At 34.0% G+C, this 27,435-nt stretch overlaps 1 protein-coding gene across 7 annotated transcripts in view; it reads left to right on the forward strand.

Annotated features, from left to right (window-relative positions):
* EHBP1 (EH domain binding protein 1) overlaps window positions 1–27,435 on the forward strand; it is a 602,469-nt gene that overhangs the window by 570,121 nt on the left and 4,913 nt on the right. For all 7 annotated transcript variants that reach the window (XM_036263545.1, XM_036263548.1, XM_036263550.1 and 4 more), the window contains 2 exons: window positions 22,879–22,978; window positions 24,712–24,785. In XM_036263545.1, coding sequence (XP_036119438.1) covers window positions 22,879–22,978; window positions 24,712–24,785 — 174 coding nt within the window. The remainder of the gene's footprint in view (window positions 1–22,878; window positions 22,979–24,711; window positions 24,786–27,435) is intronic.

The following is a 27,435-nucleotide window of genomic DNA, read 5'->3' on the forward strand; positions in this document are numbered from 1 at the left end:
GTGCCAGAGAATTTTAAGATTTCCTTATTAAGACTTATACAAATCATTTTTTGTAAGTTGAGACTTTATTTTTTATTTTTTTATTTTTTATCCTCACCCGAGGACATGTTTCCATTTTTTGTACAGATGGAGTGGGAGGGAGAGAGAGGAAGGGAGAGAGAGAGAAACATCGATGTGAAGGGACACATCGAGTGGCTGCCACCCACACGACCAACCAGGGCCGGGGACAAACTGCAACCGAAGTACGTGCCCTTAGCGGGAACCGAACCCGGGTCTCTGCGGACCGCAGGCCGATGCTCTAACCGCTGAGCCAAACTGGCCAGGGCGTAAGTTGAGACTTTATTATGAAATTCTATTACTGAATGTTGATTGTATGCAATATATACATACATAGTACAATTAGTATTCTTTTATTCACTTTTTAAAATAAATATTTTCCCTTTATTGATTTGAAAGAGAGAGAGAAAGGGAGAGGGAGAGAGAGATAGAAACATTGATGTTTGGCCACCTCTCCTCACTGAGGATTTGGCCACAACCTGGGCATGTGCCCTGACCAGGAATCGAACCAGCTACCTCTTGGTGCATGGGTCGATGCTCAAGCACTGAGTCACACCAGCCGGGCTTATTTACTTTTTTTAAAAACATGTTTTTATTGGCCCTGGCTGGTGTGGCTAAGTTGCTTGAGCATTGTCCCATGCACCAGAAGGTTTCTGGTTCAATTCCCAGCCAGGGCCACATGCCTAGGTTGTGGGTTTCATCCCCAGTAGGGGCCATGCAAGAAGCAGCCAATTGATGTGATTGATATTTCTCTTTCACTTGGATGTTTCTGTCTCTCTCTTTAAAATCAATAAAAACAAAATTTTTAAAACTATGTTTTTATGTGAGAGAAAGAGAAAGGGAGAAACACTCCCTACTCAGCATTGAACCCACAACCTGGGCCTGTGCCCTCACCAAGAATCAAACCAGTGATGGCACTGGTTTGGTGCATGGGATGGCAAGTAACCAACTGAGCCAGACCAGCCAGAGCTGTTTTATTCACTTTTAAGTTTTTGTGGAGTAAGGAAAGCTCTAAGGATCAAATTTTGAACAAATTCCAGTTATTAACTTCTAATATTATAAGTCTGTTTTGTATAATTAGTACCACATCGTTATAAATGTTTAAAAATGTGAAATCTTAGAGATCTTTTAATCTAGATCTTTTATTTTACTAATGAAAACACTAAGACCAGAGTAAGAGACTGGCTCAGATCTGTTATTTTCTGACTTCCATTTCAGCATGTTTTCCTTCTCCTAAGCCATAATATTTGATATACAGTTAATTTTTGTAATGGAATAACTAAATGTTTCAAAAAAAATGTAGATTTTTAAATGTATTTTTTAAGTTATATTGGGTTATTTGCTATAGTGTATATGCACAGCTAAATGAAGCCCTAATTTGAATCCCCTAAGTAAACTAAGATTTTATTTTATTTTATTTCATTTATTTATTTTTGGGGTACATGCCCCTAGCGGGAACCGATCCCAGGACTCTCTGGTCCGCAGGCCTACATGCCAACCACTGAGCCAAACCGGGCAGGGCTAAACTAAGATTTTATATTCTACTTAATTTAGCTCACATAGAGTAAGCATTTTGTAGTTTAGACTCTGAATATTAGAAAATGTAAAATATTATATATAATAAAAATATATTTTTAAAGATTCCTATAGAAAAAAGTGACACCTTTTAATATATCAAATTTGAACTGATTTTGTGGTACTGAAATACCTTTCTTAGATTCCAGTGGTTTCAGGTTTTTAAAATAGATGGCTGTATATTGTTAAAATATTGTTGGAAATAATTACGTTAGTCTTATACCATGAACATTATAGGTTTATTATAAAGTGCTTTAAAATCCTTAGTAAGAATATACATCTATATCTTGATTCTTTTCATTTCACTTATTTTTCATGCTACATATGTGCATAGTCCCTATTGAGCTTAGTAGGTAATAAAAATTCTAAAACATTTTATTGTACCAGTATGCAAATGTATTTACATAGGAATAAGTCTAGGTTTCCTTAAAGAGGGCAACAGAATTGAAAACTGAGGCCAACAAATAAATGAAAGTTTCTCTAAATCCACTGGATAATAGAGGCAGTGTTAAGGCTAACCATAGTGTTGAACTAAACAGAGGGATTACTCCTGGGTTTTGCATCAGTTGTTTTCTGCCGGGTGGCCTCACTTGTCAAAAAAAAAAAAGTTTAACAGGCAAACATTCACATAGGCACATTGAGAAAAGAAGTATGCTTAATTCCATCAAAGCTTTAAAAAAATCAGTCATTAATTTATTCTACAATTGTTGGTCATTTGTGAAAAGCATCTGGCCTTTAAGTCATAGGATCCCAAACACAAGTACAATGTGAACACTTGTGAAGAAGCTTCAAATCTGGTATAGTGTACAAAAGTGTATCAGCGAATGTGTAGCTGTATCTCACTTTACAACTGTACTTGCTTACTTATAATGCTTTAACTCATTTGGTTTTGGGATTTTGAAGTTGTTACAAATGCAAATGCAATATGCTTTAAAATTTAGAAAACTGTTAATTGGCAGCTTTAAAAGTCCTGCTTTTTTACGTGTCTTTTCATGGTTATTTAGCAGAGTGATACTTCAGCAATCTTAGCATTGCAAGTCAGAAATGGTTTCTAATGAAGTTTAAATTCAAGATAGTAAATATATTTTTTAAATAGTTCGGGAGAGACATACCCTATTTTCCATATGGCTAAGTAATTGTTAAGATGTTTGTTTTAAAGCTGGACTTAGACACTCCTGACTGCTCTTTAATTTGATATAGCTGGTCCAAATGATATTTTTCAAGAAACTTTGGTAGGAGAATGCAGTGAAGTAGATAAATGATTTTGCAGCTATACTCATATTTCAAAGTATAGAACTAATTCTGTCATTATTACTATAGTAACAGCATTTTTTAAATAGCTTTAAAGCTAGCAGTAGAACAGCTCAGTGTTGGAATACATTTAAATATTAAACATTAAGTTAGTCAAGTTTAATGTTCTAACAATATATAAATAGGCTCATACCATAACCACAAATTTATACATAGCAGTTTTTTCTGTTTATTTGTTTTAAAGAATGTACCTTTAAAATGTAGAAGGCCTAAGAAAAGCCTTAAAGGCTGAAAATTAGAGCTTAAAATAGAAATAAAGTTGCATTGTTTTAGTTATATGCGCTACTGTAATATAAATAGTTTATATATAAAAACTATACCCCTATGACAATGTGTACTACTTCATCTAGTGGTGTGTTACTGCACAAAGGAAATAAATGTTATATAACCAAATGTTACTATGTCAGAGACTTCATATAGAAATGATCTATTCTTTTACTGTTAAAATATTACCAGATTATAGACAGACTATATATTTTACTCATCACTGCTCTTTAGCTTTCCCTGAGCTTTAACAATTAAAAATTTAAAAAAAACAGAAGCACTGCTCATAAGTAAGATTTGGTCCTAAGCAAAATAATAATAATAATTTTTACAATAGGAAAAAATACTAATCTTTAGACATTTATCTCACTTATTACCATAAATATATTATTATAACAAGTGTGATCCCGTTTTAAAGAAGTATATTGAAAGTAAATCTAAAAATGTATATGCTGTATGTAGAATTCATGTGTAAACTTGTTTAGCCCTCATTTCAGAGGTACTGATATCCTAAGTACTGTTAGGATACTAGAGATGAGAAGAAAATCACTTAAAACTGCTTGTGAAATATAATGTTTGAAATGAGAATGTGCAGATTATGCCTTGCATAGGGACTCCTTCCAACTCTCTGGGAAAATGAGCTGTTGACATTCTTTTGGGTCATCATCCAAGATAGGAGGGCAACCACAAGGATTTAGCAGATAAATTCATCCCCAAAGACCTTTATCCATTTCATTGCAACTTGGAAACATTCATGTTGAATAGTAGCATTAATGTAGCCCATTTAGCTGTTCAAAGTGAGCCTTACGTTTAAAAAAAAGAAAAAAGAGATGATGACGAAAATCAAATGACTAGGGTAATAACTTATTTAAGTCTTCTAAGAGGTATTCTTTACATAATTGTAAAGCACAATCCATTTTTTTCTCTATAATATTTTCAAAAATAGAGTTGAGGTCTATTATAATAAGCAGTGAGCTTTTGAATTTTAACTAATTGAATCAGTCCTGCATGTTGCTTGTTGGTTGTTTATGACAAAAAGCAGAAAATAAGTTAGTCTTTTAATGTTGTGTTCTGAAATGAATGGCAACATTTTTAAAAAATTAAAAAGTGTGTCATTTAAGATGTTTCTGACTCTTTTGGACTTTATGATTCAGGCAGAAGAGAAAAACAAAGCTCTGATAAATTCCTTCAGGGTATGCACTAAGATTCACACACATGTCCTTTCGTATAAATGATTAAAAAAAAAATTGTTTTTGACTCAAACTGTAATGATACTATATAGAGGTGAATGTGCAGGAAAGGTTCCCACAATGCATTGTGCAAACCTAGAGCTAACAAATACCCTGCTGCTTTGAACCCCCCCCCCCCCCCAAAAAAAAGACAAAAGCACAATGAAATAGAAAGCTTACCACCGGTAGCTTTCAAAACGACAAACTAGGCAAACTATACATCTCCACCACTCCAATTTTGTCAGAATGCTAATGAGCTTGCTCTGATCTTTACTCGGCTTCCCGTGTTTTCTACATCTTCAAGGACCACATGGCGCTAGCAAAATAAAGACAACTAAATGAGAATTTCTAATGCTTTTTGTGTTAGGACCTGGTGCTTTTCAGTGGACGCACTCGTTGAATATTCTCAACTTAAAAGAGTACAACAGGGGGTTGGGTATGAACTTTTTAACAGGAGGAAATTTGTACAGAAGTAAATTAGTGAGATGAGGAAAATATGAGAAAAATTTCTGATTAATTTCCACTCCATAATATCAATGACACCTTCAGCCCCACTCATACTCTTCTAACAAGAGATGCTGATAAAAGATGAATGATTCTGTGTTGTTCACAGTGAATGTTTAGTGGTTTTTTTAATAGCAGCATTCTACATAAAAGGCACCAGGAAGTACTCCGCATTAGCAGTTGAGATCACTAGTTAATAGGATGATGTCTTTTAGCTTTTGTCACAAGATTATTAGAAAGGATGGGTTTCTGTTCTCATCGTTGCATAGTTTGGAGTGCCTGTTGAGTACAAGTGCTAAAATACAGGTTTCTCAGTATTGTTTCACATGTAAAGCAAAAAGCCTTTTAATGCAACACCTTTTTCCCTTTTTATCAGGTGATTTTGTTATTGATCTGTAATCTGCCCCTTTAGCTGTATTAAATGCTTGAAGTGTTCTGCTTTTCACTGTAGCCTTGATGGTAGCTATTTGTGTTTATAAATTCATTAACATTAAAAGAGGATCTATATAGAACATTTGATTCTATGATTTAGATAATGACAGGTTATATAGTTTTTATAATGGGTTAGGGTATAGATAAAAACAAAAAGTTAAGATTGCCTGAGTAGATATAAAAGTATGTTCTTTGATTTTTTTTAAAAAAACATACTTTTATGAAATTTAAATTACGTATTTGTATGGAACATTTTTCACTAGCTTTATCTCTTTTCTCTAGCAATCACTGGACACTTACGAGGAGATTAGGAGTAGTCAACTCCATTTCTCACCATACCCATATCTAGAAGGGGAAAACGAAAACCAAAACTGGGGACATTTTTATATATAAAGATATCTAAACTTAGAGTTAAACTGATTCTGTACAACTAATAAGTAACCAGAAAAGGAAGTTTAATACAATAACACTTTCAGGTTTGGGGGTGGGGGAGTTGACAAAGTTTTTCACATTTAAACATTATTTTTGATAATTCTATATTCTTTAAGTTTTATCTGATCCTAGAAAATTATATTTTTGTATGTTGAACTTTGTTTACATTGCTTAAGATATTGCCTTTGTAAAAGAAAATAAGCCATATCATTGAAAAGTATTCATTAAACTAACATATCTATTTTGGCATTTTGGTTACAACTAAAAACTTTTAACTGTAGTTTTAATTAATGACAATTTTCTCTAAAATCATATGACATACGTAAAATAGAAAATAGTTTTTAGCTTATTAAACTAGAATGTTTCCATTTGATCTCTATTGACAAAATATGAAATGGATAGATAAGATTATAATATTGTCTCTTCAAAGGAACTTTTCATAAATAGAAACAAAATAAGGGAATTTTGGTGCTGTAAAGTAAATAAAGTAACCTTTAAGGTTTTGCAATAGTATAGACTTAGCCTATTGTTCCCCACTAAAATAATTTCTACTAACAATTCACAGGGCACTGAATCTATGTCATAATAAAGAAGTCCTTTTTTTTTTAAGCACGTTTGAGATTTTTTTCACAAAGTGAGTATTTAACACAGTGTCCAGAAGCAAAGAACTCATTCTTTGATAGACTCTAAGAGTTCATAAAATCCATTCCTCTGTGGAAGTAAAATGCTGACATAGTTTTGGTAAATGTAGTGTTATAAGTGTAGTTTGAATGTCTGTGTGTTTTCAGCTATGTCAAAATTTTAGTTACTTTGTGTCATCTAACTCCAAGATTGCAAAATAATATAAATGTATTTTCTAATTGCAAGGAGTGATACTACTTCATACAATTACATTCTAATCTAATATTCATAAAATTAAAAAAGCATAAAAGAACATGTCAAACAGTTGATTTTGTCATATCCATGATTAGCAGAATCATAGCCAGGTGGAAGAAATAGTGAGCCAAGGCCCAGCTTCCCAAGGTCTCCATGTGAACCTTCTCTCTGGTGCTCCTGTCCATTAGGACCAAAACCCATCTGTCTTCCTTTGCTGTTAGCATAATTATAGGAGAGGCTTTTCTTCAATACTTAATCCTCAGTATACCTTCATCTGAAAACATGGGCTCAGCCCTTCCAGTGGTGGTTTGGAACCCTGGCTGGGAGGATGATAGCTGGAATCCTTTTCTAGTCTTTGCTATATTAATTCCTGCTTACTAGTTCAGCTTCATAGCTGTGAGCCTCAGTTTCCACTTTACAAAGTGAGGACACTATGGCTTTAAAAATACAAATTGGGGCAAAGAACCTAACTGCAGTTCCCATAAAGGATGAAATTAATTTAATCTTCTATGTTTTGCAACTTTCATTCATTCAACAAATATTTTTTGAGCCTTATTATGCCTAAGGCACTATACACTGAGAGTAGAAACTTAACCCTGGTCAGTGAACATAATTAGTTTAAATTTAGTCACACTGAGTCAAGATTAGTATGGTGTGGCAGCTAAAAGAATTGGGAGAATTAAATAGATGCCTTGTATCAAGCATTTGCACAGTGCCTGGTACATATACTGAATTCAGTAAATGTCAACTGTTATTTATATGATCTCTTTAATACTTAAATTTGTCAAGGTCTCCTTTGAAATAAAAACAAAACAGAAAATGAAAAACACTAATATGTTAGGAATGTTACCTATCACCATCAAGGATTAAATAAAATGTTTATAATAAATGTTTTTTACACATTTATACATTTTGTTTATTATTATATATTACAAATATACTGGAATAGGCCTTTGATTATTGAAAACAGTCAATAATAAATAGAAATACAATGTAAAGAAAATAATTGTTTTAAAGGGAGAGTTTACATTTTAGAGTGCTTAAAGTGCTTTTGCTCTTATCTTTTTTACACCTTCAATTTTAAACATTGGTAATATTCCTAAATTATTTTATTTCTATAGTCTTTTCCTTCTGTAGTTACAAGAAAAATTAAAACTAAAAAATTAAAACTGTCATACTTCCAGAATTTCTTTACTCTGAAAATTTGTTCAACTTATTCAAACATCTTTACTGTTTCTATCTACATTACATTATTTGGATTATTTAAAGAAGAAAAATATATAAAGTATACCTAGCAGTAGTAGAAATCAAGTATAAATGAATCATTCAGTAGAAACATTTGTTTCTTCTCTCCTTGGCACTCACTGTATATCCCCGCTTTTTACTATGTACAGTCTTTAAGTATATAGGTAACATTTTCATCTGCTGACTCATGTTTGTTCATTTATCCAGAAGAACAAATGTATATAATTTCTACTAGTGCTATTTAGAATGTATTTTCTACTACCAGGATATTTGAATTGGAAATATAAAATATAATTTTTGAAACTAAAGAATTATCACATCCCCGGAATTTTCAATTTGGATCATGTCTATTGCCTAAAGTGAGGTACATCCTTATTCTAGACTGCAATGAAAATTTTAACACTTAAAAGAGTAGAAATTCCAGGAAAATGTGTTTTTCTCAGCAACTATCTATGAAACAAAATTTAGGCATTTGAACTGATTTGGCAGCAACATGTTTTTCTTCTGAATGTGAAATTAAATTTGTGTAATATCATGCCAGTGCTAAAATAACATCTTATACATAGAATATCACCCTTTCTTTAAAAAAATAAAATAAAAATCCGTGATTTGTTTGTGAAAGGGCTAAGACAGTGGTTCTCAAGCTTTTTTCTGTATTAAAAACACCTGAGGAGTTTGTTAAAAAATAGATTCCTATGACCTGCCTAAAAGATTCTGATTCAGCGAATCTGGAGTGGAGCCCATATCTGGATGATTCTAATATAGGTGATCCACAGACCACATTTTGAGAAACGGGGGATATGACATGCTAAATTCACAGTGTGTACAAGTACTAGGGAAGTAGTAGAGCTTAGACATGAAAATCAGCAAGACCCTAGCCAGAATCTAGGTGGTCTGATTTTTTAAAAGGCTAATAAAACTTATTTCGGAAGGTTATTGATAATTCAAAGTATATTAAATACAGATATAGATAACATTTATATGAGTTCTTAGCACAGAGCCTGACAAAGAGTTAGCACTTACTATAAAAAAGTAGCTGCTGCCATCAGTCATAGTAATAATTTTATTATTTATTACTGTTTCTGTCTTTATTTAGAAATTTTCCTTAGCTAAGTAATATGCACATCTCCCATTCTTTCATAGCTCTTCTATTCCCTCAACACACACACACACACACTCTCTCTCTCCTCGTTTTGGCATAAGACTGGAAAGTTGTTGGTTTCTTTCTTTTTTTTAACCCTTGGCTTATGTATAAAAAGTAACTGATAATTATATGAACATTTTCATAACTAAATAGGAGAAAGCCTCAGGAATTTGGCTAGTCTTTCTCTAAAGTTTAATTGAATTGATACACTAATTGAGTTTTGTGAGACACATACAGATATAAACACCTTAAGTATTATATTTTGAGAAATTTATTTTAGGACATTTTTATAGGAGCCAACTTTTACAAATGCATTTTCTTCTTCTTGGTTTCCTCTGACACTATCCTAAGAAGCTTCACCAAGATTTCATACACACACACACACACACACACACACACACACAGAATGACATCAGAGATGCTAAGCATGTATGAATTGCCTCCTCAGTCCAGAGTTAAAATCATGGGAATTTATGGAAGGATGCCAACTCTGCTCCAACACTTTCTCTCAGTTTCCCAAAATAGAAATAATTTTCTTTAAAAGTACAGATGTTAATGTATAGATACAACTGGATGCATACTGACACTTACTAGCTCCTTAATCTTTGAGATAGAACTGTTCAGTTGAATAGCTATGAACCTTCTTTTTTTGTTTATAGGCTTACAAAGTTCTGCTTTCAAACCAGAACCATTGATCATTCCGTTGTAGAGACATCACCAGTTTTTCTTCTAGTAGATTGTAAATTATGTCTTTCTCTTAGCTACTAGTTATGTTTTTTGGTTTTTGGTTTTTTTTTTTTTTTTGGTATGTGCCCTTAGCGGGAACCGAACCCGGGACTCTTCTGGTCTGCAGGCCGATGCTCCAACCACTGAGCCAAACTGGCCAGGGCTGTTTTGAACATTTTTCATAGACCTTCCAGTGCATTGCATAAGAAAACTAAACATATATACTCATTGCATCTGCTCTCTGTCCACACATGTCACTTTTAAGCTGGAATGTGAAAAGCATTCATCCACTCAGAGGAGCTATTTCCTTGGGAAATGTTTTCAATAGAAGTTAAGGAAAAACTATTGAGCTGATAACTATTTTTAATTAAATTGTATATTTTTAAATGCTTAATGTTACTGATTACTGATTAATTTTTAATGTTTATTGCTGAGTAGTTTTTCCTGTAAAGGTGTTTTTGTTTTATTGGGGAATTTAGATGAATGTTATAGAGAGAGGAAGGTTAATAAAAATTATGTGGTTATTTTTATAGCTGAAAAGATAACATTTGATACAAATATGTATATATACACAGTTATTTTCCTAAGGGAGTATAGTGGACTTTACCATCAAAATAAAATATAATGGCCCTGGCTGGGTGACTCAGTTTGTTGGAGCGTTGTCCCATACACCAAAAAGTTTCAGATTCTATTTCCAGGAGGTTTCTCTTCTCTCTCTTTTGCTCCCTTCCTATCTCCCTCAAATCAATAAAAACATATCTTCAGATAAGGAAAAAACAAAAAATAAATTAAAAATTCAAGTATATAAATTAGTTTTATCCTGTTTTTATGTCGGTGACATTGAATGGGAGGTGATACGTAAATTCACTGTGCACAGAACTATGAACATCTAACTTGTGAATCCTGCAAATTTCACTGACTGGTGATATACTTTACCACCCCAAAGCCACCCAACCCCACTCCCCCAATGCCAGTTCACTCTGAATTAATAGCACCACTTGGTGGCCAAAGCGAGAAATTATATAGATCACCAACATTTCTTCCCCACCAGCAAGTATGTGTTCTCCCACTAGACACTTCTGAACTGGAATTTAACAGACCTTGTCATAGTTCTGTCTGTTATGCTTTTGAAGGATCTAGCTCTGTAAGAAAAATTAAAAATATGTCCAGGAAGATACTTTGACTGATATATTTTTTTAATTTAAAATAGAAATAGTTTTGTATTTCAGGTATAAAATATTACACAGAAATAAGTTATTAAAGTAGTCATAATATTTTAATTTCTCAATAAAATTAGAGGGAGGCAAAAATATAAAAGTTTTAATACAGTTTGTTTTGACTCAAGTTCTTGTTTTGTATCTCAGTAAAGAACTAAATAAAATTATATTGAATATTGCAAAATTGTTAATGTAGACTAGGGAGCTATTTTTCAAGATTCTGAACTTTATAATATTAAGAACATTGTGAAGACTAAACAGACTTGGAGTTGACCATGACTTTGGGTGGGAATGTAGATTAAGTGTTTTAGATGTGATTGCTGTGACTCCTCTTTATATATATATATATATATACACACATATATATATATATAAAGAGAGAGGAAGGGAGAGAGAGAGAGAGAGGAAGGGAGAGAAAGATAGAAGCATCAATGTGAGAAAGAAATATTGATCAGCTGCCTTTTGCACACCTCCTACTGAAGATCGAGCCTGCAACACTGGCATGTGCCCTGACTGGGAATCGAACCAGGACCTCTCAGTCCATGGGATGGTGCTCAATCCACTGAGCCACACCAGCCAGGCAGCTGTGACTCTTTTTAAGTGAGCTGTAGCTTTAGAGAGCGTGGGAGGACACAACACAACAGAAGAACATATAGCTAACTGCTCACCCATAAGATTTATGCCAGAATCTTAGAGGGACTCTTGGAGTAGCATGATATTCTTCAATCTAAGGAGAATCTAGAAATTTATATCATGATAAAAGAGGGGATTGAACTTATCCTGTGGATTAAATTGAGGAAAAAATCTGAAAATAACTTTATCTTTGGGAATTCTAGAGATTCTGCAAGTCACGTGTTAAATTTTTTTTCCTCTGAATTTATGACTGAAGGAACTACTACTATTAGCAAAAGAACCTTTGGAATAGATTTAACAGAATGTGTATAACATTGGGAAGAGGGACGTCTCATAGAGGGTTTGCATTTGAGTAGCTCCTGTAAGAAAAAAAAAGAGTAATGGGTAGTTGATGGGCTTCCATACTTGAGGGTAATGAAAAAGTTGAAATGATGGTAGGATGCATTTTGGTTGATTGGTCCAGTGAAATAGCTATGTAAAGACATTACAAATGTCATGCTCAATGGAACTACCATCTTAAGACTTGTATCTGTTTGCCAACATGTTTACTTCTGTGGGTAGATCACTTTGGTGCTGGCAGAAGTAGTCAGACAAACTGTAAGACTCTGCCTGGAGGAATTACCATGCCTTGTTCCATCAATAATCCTAGGAATCAGACAACTGGGGGGATCCTAAAGGTTGAATAAAGAATGTGGTTCTACACTGTGTGTGTGTGTGTGTGTGTGTGTGTGTGTGTGTGTGTGTGTGTGAAAGACAGAGAGAGAGAGAGATAATTTTATATGTATGTTTGGGTGTTGGGCCAGGAGAGAAAGAGAAAGAAAGGGAAAACAGGGAGAGAATAAAACAACCACCATTATATTACTCATAACATTTATTATAGGCCAGGCACTATTCTAAATGCTTTACATATATTAACTCACTTAATCTTTTCAAAAACCTAATGAGGTAGAACTTTTTTTTTTATCCTCACCCGAGGACATTTTTTGATATTTTGTTCAGATAGAGTAGGAGGGAGAGAGAGAGACAAAAAAACATTGATGTGAAAGGGACACATCGAGTGGTTGCCACCCACACGACCCAACCAGGGCCGGGGACAAACTGCAACCGAGGTACGTGCCCTTAGCAGGAACCAAACCCTGGCCTCTCTGGTCCGCGGGCCAATGCTCTAACTGCTGAGCCAAACCGGCCAGGGGGCTGAAGTATAACTATTATCTCCATTTTACAAATGAGGAAACTGAGGCGTAGGGAGATTAAGTAATTTACCCAAGTTCCCACAGCTCTTAAAGAGCAGTACTGGAATGTGAATGTATCCTGATAATCCAGTGCTAGGCAGAGCATTCTTGTTTGGCCATTTTCATGAAAGGATCTCTTAAATGCTCACTGGAGTCATAGTAGCTTATAGTTGCCCAACAAGTGAGCAGGCCTATTTCTGGAATCCCATTTCTGGAAGACATCATACACCAAACCATAATTCAAGGATTTTATGGACACATCTGCATAGGAAGAAAGGCTGAATCCCCTTGATAGCCCTTGATGTACTGCTCTGAGATCATTGTTAAGTCCCAGTGGTGTACATGGGAAGAGTAAACAAAATCCTTCCTACTAATGGATGAGCTAAGTAAACAAAAACTAAGTTTTTTGTTTGTTTTTTTGTTTATCAGAGATTTGAAGGTTTGCTTTTTGTTTTCTGTTTTGCTTATCAGAGCCACTCGAGGCTTTGTCAAGGTTGGCCTAAATTTTAAATAAAGGGCCTCTTCTGGTAAGGCTGGTTACCTATGAATGTCAAGTAGGGTGGCTAAGTGTGGTGGTTCACAAGACAGATTGCGTGGATTAAATAACCACTAACTAGCTCTATTACTTTAGGTAAGTCCTACAACCTCATCAATATTTGATGCTATTAACACCATCCTCATTATCATTATTATTGCCAGCCTATGAGAAAGTTGGTGTCTAATAAGAGAGATATATGACATAGAGTGGCCTCTTTAAGACGCTGTTGTTCCCAAGGCTTCAGGAAATAGCACTGTGGACACAAGTCCAACAGTGTCTTTTGTGTGTCCTGTGAAGAGAATGGCTCCATGAGACTGAGAAGGTTGAGGGGCATTGGATGAGGTAGTATCGTGCTGAAACTCACCTGGCCTGGTCTTGAAAAGCAGCATTCATTGCATTTGATTGAAAGTGTTGTGTAGTTGTTCAAGCCCTGTGCAGGTTAGAAGGCTGCTGGAGATGGTTCTGCAGTATCCTGCTTTCATTAGGTTTCTATGGTTTGTGAAAGAATGTGGCCACAGGCTAGAAGGGGTTAGGCATAATTCCCTTCAGCTCTCCCTCACCAAATAAAGATATATAAGAAGGTGCGTAAGGAAGGCTATATCTCAGTGTTACCTGGTTGTCTGAACCAAGCATGATCAAAGAAGGTGCAGAGTAGAAGTTACTGTGCAGGTAGTGCATTGGGGTTTAGGAGTGGAACTCATCCTTTGTTGGAAACCGGAGGCTCTGGGGACACCCTGGGTATGGTTTTTTAAGTATATTTAAAGACTTTAAACAACACAGGAGAAGGTTACCTAAAAGAGAAACTGACTGTTGCATAATACATCTTTGCAGAAACTATTAGAAAGGAGCGTATTTTGGAGCATATCTACCGGGTTTGTCTTTCTGTATTTTACAAACTATATGTATTTATTTTTCCACACTCTCAACAGAATCTATTCTCACCTGGCATTTAGTAAGTCAGCTCTTTAATCTATATTGCCAATTTCATAAGCTGATTTTAAAGACGCTCTGTTTTAACATCAAAATTTTTTTTTTTGTAAAAATGATGAAAACTTTCTTAGTGAAGCATTCTGCTTATAAATATTTGTTTTTTTCTTTTTCTTTTCTTTTTTTAAATCTTCACCCAAGGATACGTTTCCATCTATCCTTACATTAATTCCGAGAAACTCTTCTGGATGACACTATACATTCTGGTAGGTCTAACGTATCTACCATCTATAGTTTCTGTGACTGGTTAGATCAATTGTTTCGAATATGATGCAAATAAGATGAACTCTTGGCTTTTTTTCCAGTTTGGTTTAAAAAAAGGGACTGAGCCCCTTAATCTTAGACTAATGAACCCCTCTAAATGTGTGGGGCTGGGGGAGAGAAAGAAAAATATCGACATGAGAGAGAGACATTGATTGGTTTCCTCTCACATGACCCCGAACAGGGCCAGGGACTGAACCACAACCAAGGTACATGCCCTTGACTGGAGTCAAACCCTAGACTCCTTGGTCTGTGGGCGGATGCTCTAACCGCTGAGCAAAACCAGCCAAGGCTATAAATATTTGGTTTCTTTTTTAGATCTCTCTTTTCTTAAAATTATATCATTTTGTACTTCAAGTTGTCATTTTCTTTTTTAAAAACTTTATTTTGATAACTAGTAAACTGTTAGATGTTCTATTAGCCCATAATTTTTCATCTTAAATTTTACCTTTTCCATCTTTTTATATTAAGCAGTATCCCATGATCTACTTAGTCCTTAAATTTCTAAAACTCACTGCAAATAACTAGACTGTCATTACCTGGAGCATAGACTTAGTGTTGTGTCTCCTTGGCTCTGGATGCCTTTCCCATGCATCAGTGGCACTGATGACCCACTAGGGTATTCACTTTATTTTTCCAGCTGCAGGGATGAGTCTGTACTGATTCACCCACATTTTTCACCTATCTCACTTATGACTTACTGTAGACTTTGTTACGACTAACAAAGATTTAAAAAATAATTTGTATCCATATAGTTTAGAAATTTACCTTCACTCCAGCTATTCCTAATTATGTATCTCTCTCCACACTAGACCGTGAGCCCTTTGGAGGAAGGGACCACGTCTTTGTGTCTCTAGTTCCTAGCTTTACATGTCATCATCACCCTCTTCATTATCATCATCATAGCTAGCACTTTTAGTTTTGAGTACAGTCCATTTACATTTCTCATGAATTCCTCTAACAACCATAGGAGGTAGGTAATGTGGTTACTCTTATAGAGATGGAGAAACTGACATTTAGAGGGGTTCATTAGTCTAAGATTAAGGGGCTCAGTCCCTTTTTTTAAACCAAACTGGAAAAAAAGCCAAGAGTTCATCTTATTTGCATCATATTCGAAACAATTGATCTAACCAGTCACAGAAACTATAGATGGTAGATACGTTAGACCTACCAGAATGTATAGTGTCATCCAGAAGAGTTTCTCGGAATTAATGTAAGTAACATTTATAAAGGTGGTCCTTAATTTGTAAGCAGTCTTTATTCTGATGTTCATTTGTGAGTCAGGTGCTTTTTCATAAAATACTTAAATTATTGATTGTGTCCCCAACCACTCCATACAAAGCTATATGCCAAATGACCAAAACCAAAACAAAAACCCCTATTCTCCCTATAAGAAGATTCCCCACCAGAAATTCTGCCCTACTTGAATATGTAAAAGTTTAGAAAGATCTCTTATAGTATATAATTTAGGTACATGTACATACATATTTAAAATCGCATATCTTAAAATACATTAATCTAGAAATATTGTTTCTCTCCACTCCTACTTTTCAAGAAATAATTTTATTCAGCTCTTCATGGTCATCTTTAACATTAATGTCTCTGCCACTTCTAGAGCCACTCTTTACATCATTTCCATGGCATGGCTATGAGAAGGCTCGGGGACAGAGGGGGTAGAGAGGAGTCTGCCAAGTGCAGTGCAAACAAAAGGGCTTCAAGAGAGGGGAGAAGTGGCTGGGGAAGCTCTCCATCTGTAAGTGTGGCTCACAGTTCACATTTTCTCCATATTGGAGGATGCCTAATTGATTTTCCAAGTAGACCACAGTCTATGTGTTGAACGATGCCTATAAAAGTGACTCTAATTTATTCCATTTTACAAAAAATATATATATATATATTTTTATCCTCACCCGAGGACATTTTTCCATTTTTTATTCAGATAGAGCAGGAGGGGGAGAGAGAGAGAGAAACACATCAATGTGAAAGGGACACATCGAGTGGCCACCACCCGCACGACCCAGCCAGGGCCGCAAACAAACTGCAGCCGAGGTACATGCCCTTAGTGGGAACCGAACCGGCGTCTCTGTGGACCGCAGGCCGACGCTCTAACCGCTGAACCAAACCAGCCAGGGCCTACAAAATATTTTAAATGTACCTTAAAAAACACAGTTCCAAATTTCTATTCTGAGTGTTTTCTACCTTTAGTCAACTGCCTATTTATAGATAAGTAAAGATAGCCATGCATTACCTAAAATAGAGATCATACCTTTAAAGGCTCTTAGCACTGAAAAGTTACGAGTCAACCCTATCCCATATGTAATTTTTAAAATATACTAAACTGTAAATAAGTATAATGAATTTCTTTGGTTATAATTTTCCCATGATGACTACTTCCATGCATTTAAGTTTATTATTTATATATTTGCTATTTTAAGTGTGTGCTTAGTTGGCCTGTTGAAAAATCTAGAACTAACCTTTGGCATAAAAAGGCTGTTCAGACTCTATTAAGCAGTTGGTGGTGCAAGAAGACTGCTATTAATTTCCAACCTTGAGAAAAGGCTTCTTACATGTACGTTTGTGGAGGGAGAACTTTGGTGAAGTTTTCTATACCTTCTCCTGTAAGACATACATGCGTAGAAGTCTGTCAGAAGTCATCTGCAGAGAAGTGTTGCCCTGAACCTTTCCCCACATCTGTTTTACCAAATGGGTAAATAAAAGGTGTGTTTATTTTGAGAGAGTGTGTTAGTTTTATTTTACTTCAACAAAAGGAAACAGGATTTTTCTCTAAGTTTATATTCTTAGTACTCTAACAAATATATCATGCTGAGCAGATAGTGTTAAGACAATTGCTCCTGAAAACATAGGTACAAATTTTGAGCTTCTTTTATGTTGATTGCTGTTTGAGGATATTTTTGGAGCAGAAACATTTATTAGCTATTTGCTTATGTAGTAGAATCTGTTTTTATAATAACACTATTTCCTAAGTTTACAATATTATCTAAAACTGGGGGGCATTGGAGTCCTGCAATAATGTTGGCTTTGGAGTTCATGTGTCCATAACCCTACATTACTGCAATAAATTCATCTTTCTCTTATGTTAAATAAATCTGCCAGGTTTCACTTCCTTTGTTATTAAACGATGTTTTTCCATTACCAGTTAGTTGGACACCTTCATGTGTCTCTCTTTTGTAATATATAATGTCTTCCAAAGGTCATCATATTCATGTAATCATAACACAGAACAATTTGTAATAGCAACTTTTTTGTTTTTATGGTTGGTTTGGCTTTGCTGTATTGTGTCCTTTAAGGGCCATATCTGATCACTGGTCAACCATCTTTATCCACAATGGGGCTGTGGCAAGATTTCAGCATTCTTTAATATTTTCATGGTGGAAAATCTTGAATTTTTTTATATAGACAGCAGTCCACATCTTTGTGTTTTCATTCATTCCCATTGGATTCATCTTCTGTTCAGATAAAATGTATTGTTCCTTATTTCACATTTATATAAGAATTCAGTCTAAAAATATATTTTTCTAAGTAGATAACTATATTATGAATGATTAATTAGGAAAGTTTGTTAGTAGACATTTTAAATTTTGTTCCAAAATTTTAGGTTTGACACCACTTTTATTCATTTAAAAATGTACATTAAAAACACTGCTTCTGAAAAAAATAAATGAAAACTACAAGTTCCTGGATGAATTCTTTTTTTTTTTTTTTATCCTCACCCGAGGATATTTTTCCATTTTTTGTACAGATAGAGTGGGAGGGAGAGAGAGGAAGGGAGAGAGAGACAGAAACATCGATGTGAAGGGACACATCGAGTGGCTGCCACCCGCACGACCAACCAGGGCCGGGGACAAACTGCAACCGAAGTACATGCCCTTAGCGGGAACCGAACCCGGGTCTCTCCGGACCACAGGCCGACGCTCTAACCGCTGAGCCAGACCGGCCAGGGCCTGGATGAATTCTTAAATGAAATTAAATCTTAACTTTAAGTCTTGTTTTTTTTTTGAGGAAATGGAACATAAAAGTGGTGCTCTCTGTATTATGCTGTTTTCTATTAAGTGGTTTTGGTTAACTGTGTGATAGGGAGAATGATTTAAAGTCATATTACATAGTTATCTTTCCTGCCATTATCATTATTCTTGATTATTTCACATTTTTTGCAAATTATATTCCAGCTATAATAATTGACTAAGAGAAAAACTGACGTTAATTTAAGACATGGTGATGTCAGAAAAACATTGCATTTCTGGAGGCAAAATAAAAAACAGAGGTCTTTAAGAAAACAAAGTAGAAAAAAAAAATATTACCAGGGATTGTATTAGTCAATACTTATAAATGTAATGGTGATGTTTTTATTGGTTATATATTTATCATAAACATGAGGCTATGTTTTAAAATATGACAACTCAGCCATGCTTTTACATTTTAGTAAAAGTATACTGAACTGTAGTATTTTGACTCTTTCAATTTCAAAATGATCTTTAATAGTACATGTCCTAAATTTTTCAGTTCATAAAGTTAAAAAAATTAAAATTTTTAAAAGTGTCAGTGTCTGACTCTAAGATGACAAAAACGTTGCTGTAAGTACAAATCAAAAATAATTTTGAAAGAGAAATTGTTAACTAGGTAAGATTAAAGAAGAAAAAAATGATTTATGCCCATTTTATAAAATAATGACAGTCTTCTTTTTAAGCTACAATGTAAAGTGCTTTCTTCTGAGATTATGTATTGTGGCAGAAGCTAAAACTGCCTTTTTTTCTAACAGTGCCAGAATACAGCCTCTTTTTCTTTTTGTACTAACAAGACTGCTTTACCACCACAGCCCACTCTAAGTAATTAAATCAATCCTTTGTACTTACCGTATTCTCCTCTAGTGACGGTACTAGATCTGATTATATGCTTCATGCATATTCAAAGTACCGCACTGACAGCTCTTTAATGAGCTCTTACTTAATCAGTATGAACAATGTTCATCTTGTTCTTTTTTTCCTCATGCATTAGAGCTAGGAACAGTTGGGAAAAATGAAACATCCAGCATTCATTTGAAAAATATATTGTACTTTGAAAAGTGTCTAAGCTGAGGAAGTTGCATTCTGCCCTTTAAAAGTCTGATGGACAAATTGGATTACTAGTATTGGATTAAATAACAAATGGTTAGAGGAGAAATGAGAAAAGCTCACTGTGATCACAGGCTTTAATATTTTTTGTTACTTATAAAGCTAAAGGGGTCTTTAACCAGTTATTAAAGTCAGGATTAATTTGTAATGGTTCAACTTACCGGCTTTTAAAAGCTTTTTAAATTTAAAAAATTTTAAATCCCTAAAAACAATAGTGTAATGATGTATTAGAAGAAAATTTAATTTTTTTATTACTAGCTAAGTATAGATTTCCATCATTGTGTACAATCTCAAATAAGGAGTTTGTGGTACATAATTGATTTAACCTTAAATATGTTTTTTTTCCAGTTAATTTATATAATCTATGTAGCAATGTGTAATGTGTTTTTAACTATTATTAGGCTTATTTCCTTTTGGAACATAAAACTCTTGTATTATTTGTTATTTCCTAACAATTAGGGGAGAGGGATTTTATTCTTACCTAGAAATCATAGGCATGAGTTAAACTGAAAATAATAAAGTACCACTTCAATATTGTTATTGTCAAGGAAGCAGTTTTCCATTGAAGAAAATAATGCTAATTTAAGAGTAGGCTAGTTGCTTCTAGTATTCCCTGAAAGCCTCAATTATAGGTTAAGTTAAACTCAAAAGAAACTTTTAGTATGTCTCTGTTTTTAGAAGCTACTTAGGTTATGAAACAAGAATTAAGTCTTTAATCAAGAAATAAAATATCATAAAAACTACACCTATTAATATTGCACACGTGTGATTTCAGTGATCAAAAAGGCCTTCACCAGGGTACAATTGGCCTTTTTCCAAATTGCAAGCTTTTTCTCAGCTTTTTCTTTTTACTCTTTCTTCTTTTGTTGGTACCCAGGGATTTGTTCCTATCTCAGCCTATATCACATGACTAGTGTCAAGACATCACATGGTCTGAAGTGAATACAAACCCAGCTACCCTAAAAGAGAGATTAAAAATACTGTAAAACAATAAAGACTTTTGTTCATACTCTAAAAGACCCTATTCTGTCTGCTCCATACCGTAAAGTTTTAACAGCAATTAATGAAGACACATATCATCACTATTCTCCCTTTGGATGAACAACAGATAATCTGTATCTCTTTTACAGGGATGCTCTGAAGTATATGTTTAATTTTTTGCACACAGAGCAGCTCTTTATACTCTATTTTCATTCTAAATTTTCTTCAAATTTTGCCACGAACATGGAAATAGTTAATTAAATGGTACATTCGTAATTTATTCAAGTATTAAAAAGAATGAAGTAGATCATCAAACAGCATGACAAAAGCACATCACTGGGCAATATACACAGGTGGGCAAAAGTAAATAATAAATAATACAATAATTAATAAATAATAATGTAAGAATAAACTTTGCGTATTCACAACTGTAAGCCTACTTTTGCTCAGCTATGTATAATATCTCACTTATAATAAAGCAAAACCTGTATGTATCTATAGATAAGGTTTATACATGTGATAGTTATCTCTGTGGTCTGGAAGGATATATGCTAGATCATGATAGTACTTAACCTCTGGAGAAGGAAGGTGGAGTGGGGAGTTGGGGTGGGGTTGGTGAAAGAGGCCTTGACTTTTTACTCAATTGTACCTCTCTATTTAAATTTTTTTAATGTGTTTTAAAGTTAAAAGAAAATATCTTGCTTACAAAGAAAATAAAATTTAGGGAATTAGGTGGGATATTGAGTCTTAGCTGGGATGTTTAGTTTTTTGTTAGGTATGTAAATTAACCCTGTGAATCTTAACAGAAGCTGTACTGAAGTATAAAATAATAGCCTAGAAAACCCTAGATTGTTCAGTGGTTAGAGCATCGTCCCAAGAACCCAAGGGTTGCAGGTTCAATTTCCAGTCAAGGACACGTACCTGGGTTGCAGGTTTGATCCCTGGCCCCGGTTGGGGCATGTGGGAGGCAACCAATGGATATGTTTCTCTCTCTCTCTCTCTTCCCCTCCCTCCCTCCCTTCCTTCCACTCTCTCTAAAAATCAATGGAAAAAGTATCCTCAGGTGAGGATTAGCAAAAATAATACTAATGGCCTAGCAAAACAATAAACCAATAATAAGTAAAATTCAGAAAGAAAAAGAAAGTCAAAGAATTGTACATTTGACTAAGTACAATTAATTTGAAAAGAGAGGAAGGAAGAAGGTGGAGAGTTAATTTTTGTTAGTATGATTGTGGATTACTTCTACATGAGTAATACCATATATGTACTGTATATTATAATCCTTGATACAGTGTGGCCTTTGAGGGGTGGTGGTGTAGATGATGGAATGGATATTAGGAAAAGTTCATTTTAAACCTGTAATTAGTAAATGTATAATCTAAAATGTTAGACCATCTCTATTCAAATGTTTTCTGATTTATTGATATTATAATGTTTATTATAATGTGTTATTTTACACATAGCTATAGGCATTTTTGTCAACTGGTCATTTATAATGTATTTAAAATATTTTGCAATTGTTTACTTTATTAGGGATGATGACTTCCAGAATGGTATATGCCCCTATGTGTTTTGTTTACTTTTAGGGAGAAAAATAAGAGAGAAAAAAAGTTGTTACAAGTGGAAGCTTTCACAAAATCTCTGAACTTCTCTGATCTTCCTGCTAGTCTTGTAGTTCTCACAATGATTTTTCCTTTTTCTTTATCATAACCATATGTCTGTCAGCACCATGAATTCCTCATTGAACTATAATAACAAATCAGCCTGTGGGGAGGATTTAAAAGTTGGAACACTTTTTTTTTTTAACACTAACATTGTACTTAGTGTTAGTATGATCTCTAGATATGTTCATGGGGACTGTGTATTTATACATGCTGAATAATACCAGCTTTAGAAGATTGAATTTTAGAAAATTATGAAATTTTACATATCAGTTTCTTTTTTAGGGCCTTAGACTTTAATCTTGTGTTGTTATAAACTGTCTAATTTGTACTATCAGAGTAGCTAAAATGTTTCATGTTTAAAAAAAAAACAAAACACTTGTGCTCAATTATTATTTGCTTACAAATGCCATATAACAAGAAATCACTCTTCCTGAATTATAGGAAGAAACACAGAAGAAGAAGAAGCTATGATGCAGGAATGGTTTATGTTAGTTAATAAGAAAAATGCCTTAATAAGGAGAATGAACCAGCTCTCTCTCCTGTAAGTACTCATGACTGCTTGTTTTTCCTACAACATTGATGGACCTTAGGCTTTTTGTTATTGCTTTCTTTGGGGTTTCATATTTATTAGGCTTAACTTTTTCTTTCCTTAGAGATTATAGTATATTTTATATAAAAATAAAAAATAGTTTATAACCAATTTTCGTCTGAACAGTAAGAATTTTAAAAATAGAATGATAGAGCCCTGGCCAGTTTGACTCAGTGGTTAGAGCATTGGCCCGCAGACTGAGGGGTTGCAGGTTCAGTTCCCGGTTAAGGGCACATATCTGGGTTTCAAGTTTGATCTCCTGCCCCATATAGGAGGCATCTGATTAATGTGTATCTCTCACATCGATGTTTTTCTTTCTCTCTCTTCCTCCCTCCCTTCCATTCTATCTAAAAATCAATGGGAAAAGTATCCTCGCAAAACAACAAGAAAAAGTAGAATGATAGATACTGAAGAAATGTCTATTATATAGAAAGCCATTGAATATCGTCCGGCCAGTATGACTCAGTGGTTGAGCATCGACCCATGCACCAAGAGGTCATTGGTTCGATTCCCAGTCAGGACACATGCCCAGGTTGTGGGCAGAATCCCCAGTAGGGGCATGCTGGAGGTAGACAATCAGTGTTCTCTCTCATCAATGTGTTTATATCTCTCTCCCTCTTTTTTCCCCCGCCCCTCTAAACTCAATAAAGGAAAAAAAACAAAAAAGAAAACCAACGAATATAAACAATTTTTGTGTTTAAAAAATAAAGCATTGTGCAGAAAAAGGAGATTTGGTACCTATTAAGGGTTTAAGAAATAAAATTGAAATCTATTTAACATCAAATTTTAAATTAAAAATTAAAGTAACTCTTAATAAGGACAAAAGAACCTTTGTGTTCTACAGATGATGGTACCCTAAATTTTGGAATAAAAAGAGTGATGAGTTACAAAGAAGTGACCTTTTTATGATTGCAAGAATTACAGTAAAATGTAGACTAGACCAAACGTAAGCATTCTTAGTCCTTACCTTTTAGTTTACTGTAAGACTTAATGTTTGTTTCTTTTTGCTAATTAGCAGTCTTCTTATATTATGCCATTTAGCGTGGGAAGGAGCAGGCTTACGTGTTTTTTATTTTAGTGAAAACAAATATTTTTGTCATTTCTATTATACCTGGACTTAATAAAAGAGTTTTGAAGAAGCACAACAATGAACTAATCCTGGTTTGTTTGTTTTTTTGTGGTACGTGCCCCTAGCGGGAACTGAACCCAGGACTCTCTGGTCCACAGGCTGACGCTCAACCACTGAGCCAAACTGGCCAGGGCTAATCTGGGTTTTTAATTGTGTCCATATTAAATTTGCACTGGTAGCACTGTTATATTTCTTGTATTCTTTTCACATGGAATTCTAGACAAAAAAGTGTTTGTTGTGAACTATGAAAACTCTTTTACAAAATAGCCTTATACCTGGCATTTAATACAAGAAGCATTGAAGAATAAGACTCTTTAACTCACAGATTAAAATATACCTCTGTGCAATTCAAAATTGGAGGAGAAAAATAATAGCACTAGTAAATATTCAACCTGAGGAAGATTTTATTTAGGTTTGTGTATCATTTGTTTGGAGTAGCTTAAAGTTAAAGAGAAAAGTCAGTTATGAGTCATAAAATCAATGTAACCTAAAGGTTCTTTTAAGTGTTTAATGATTTAGTAATTAGCATATTGATGAACTTTTGCAACTTGCCTAGGGAAAAAGAACATGATTTAGAACGAAGGTATGAGCTGCTGAATCGGGAATTGCGGGCGATGTTAGCCATTGAAGGTAAGTGCTGTGGTGGAGTGAAGTATGTGAGGTGTCTATTGTCAAGAGAGATTTAAAGAGGGTAATACACTTCTAGTCTCCCTAGGTGTGATCTGACTAGAGACCTACAGGATTATAACATGCCTTGGAGTCAAAAAGCAGTAGTCATATAAAACCTAAGGACCTTAATTCAGATAGATAGATAATCATTATGCTTGCTATTAAACACAAAGTTTTCTTAACTTTTGTCAGTACACTTAAATGTCAATAAAATGGAAAATATAAGGAGTTAAATGACTTAATTACATTTTACTATATACAATTTAAAGTTGTTTCTACAAGGGAGGTTTTGGAAAGATTTATCATTTTGCTTTTTCACATTTAGAATCTAATTTTTACCTTAATATGTAATTGATGTCAACACTAAAATATGTCACTGTCCAGTGTACTATAGTTCTTAAGATTCCAACTCCTGTTAAGCGATTATTCAGGCAAAGATTTGGGCATAAGGGATAAATGAAACACTTTCATACTTTTCATAAAGCTTTTAAATGAATTATGTAGTAATCCTAAGCATGGTTCATAATATCAGTAAACATCAGCTCTCTTAACTATAGCATTTAAAGCTTTTCTCCTTATACTACTTAGTTGAAAATGTCTCATAGTTAAAGATGTCTGTCTGCTAATTCTCTGGGCTCTGTAAAATGGACCTTTTGTCTAATCAATGCAAATTGATTTTCCTATTCTATATTGACCTCTTAACCCATTGACTGAACATGGTAATTTTCTTTTTTACCTGATAAGGTACCTGATCCATAATAAGTCAATTCTAATTAGTTCAAAAACTAGAAATTTAAGTTTGTAAGGGGAAGACAAGTGAAACCATATATTTAAAAAATACTTTATAATACTGTTATTATATAAAAAATATTCTATTTATCATAGTATCTTATACATTTATAGCAGTTTTATTTTTAATTACTTTTATGTCCATAATCTCACTTGGTAAATATGACTAACAACATTTATATATCCTCATTTAGAAATCACTTATTTTAAAGGGTTTCATATAATTAATTTCCTTCAAGTGACTATCCAAGTATATCAAATTATACCACTGATAACGATTATAAAATTTGTCAAAAAAATTTAAGAAGTTCTGTGAAACTTGCCTTGAAATAAAATATAAAAGTATATTGAATAGTATTTTTCCTCTGGATATATTTTTTGTAGTCATTGTATAGTTTTTAAGAGATTGGAAAGGTAAACAGTCAGTGAAAGGTAGTTACTGCAAGTACTATTTATATGTTATATATATGTATGTGTAATTTAAAATGTATTATATATAGACTTTATAATATATAACTCATTATACAGTTTATTCTTTATAGATCATTATACGTTACACTGAATATAGAGTATTAAAATTTTGCCCTCTCTTTTATGTATAGTAAGTTAAATCATCCCTAAAATACAGCTTGATACAATACAGTTGATTTTTAAGGCAGATATTGCTTCTATCCCAAAACCAGTATTATTACCATATACCATCTTAAAAGGATAGCCATGATACATATAAAAGATCCCAATTTCATTGGCAGTCCTGTCCCTACATACCAGACCTACAATCCCAAATAATCTTGCATTTTTATCTGCCTACTCTTGTGCAAATGGAACATCATTAGAAAGCCATATTTTTTTAAGAGGGAAAAAAGTAATGTTTTTCTTTTTCAAACTATTTTTTGTCTTATTTTGAAATAATATCATTGTCCCATATGTGATTGTGCCTTAAATCTCTCAGCCAGTTTCCCTTGCTGGTTGAGGGGAAGAAGAGACTTAAGGAAAGAAGCAAGCAGCCTATTGATTATAAATAAAGACCTTTTCTTAGAGAGAGGCCTGTTGCATTAGCCTGGCAGTACAAGGGCTGGGCTATCCTGGAGAGGTGATCAGTTCTGTGAAGACTGTCCTCTGAGCCAACCCTCAGAATGGACACACGTTAGTTAGTTCAGTAGCCTTGTGGAGTGTTAAAACACCACAGAAAAATACCAACAGGCAACATGAGTTGGTTTTGTTTTGCTTTCCTTTGTTTTAAAGTTCATTCCTCTGTTCTTTTCCATCTCTTCTACTTAGTAAGGATAAGATGGTTTTTGTAATAATAAAATCTTTTCAAATAAATCTGCTGCTTAAACCATTCACCAGAAGAAAAGCATGGAATGTTAATAGCCATAGCACACTGAAAGAAATATTAACAGCTTGGTTTGAGAGCAAAATAATAATAATAATACTATGAAATATGTCCATTCTTCTGAGAATCCATAATCATGTTGGCCTGTTTTTACCTTTTTTTTTTCCTGAGGTATTTTTCATAGCAGGAGTTTCACTCTACTGAGCTAAGTTGTAGGATCCCTTAAGCTAACAAACATCTTTCAGATACTTTTCCTATAGTTTTTTTGTTCCAGATTATTTAATGCCTCCTCAGGAAAGATAAATTCATTTCTGCACACATTGGGGTGGGCTTTTAGAAAGTGGTATGTTCATTTTCTGCACAAGAAATGGATCTTCTCTAGGATTTTGTACATCTTGATTTATTCTTGGCTTAGAGTTTGAAGTGGGTGCTCTTCTAAAGGGATTTATGCATAGGTTCACTATTTTTGTAGTTATGGTTTATATG

This window comes from Molossus molossus, unplaced genomic scaffold (genome assembly GCF_014108415.1).
Source record: "Molossus molossus isolate mMolMol1 unplaced genomic scaffold, mMolMol1.p scaffold_m16_p_15, whole genome shotgun sequence".
Classification (NCBI taxonomy): Eukaryota; Metazoa; Chordata; class Mammalia; order Chiroptera; family Molossidae; genus Molossus; species Molossus molossus.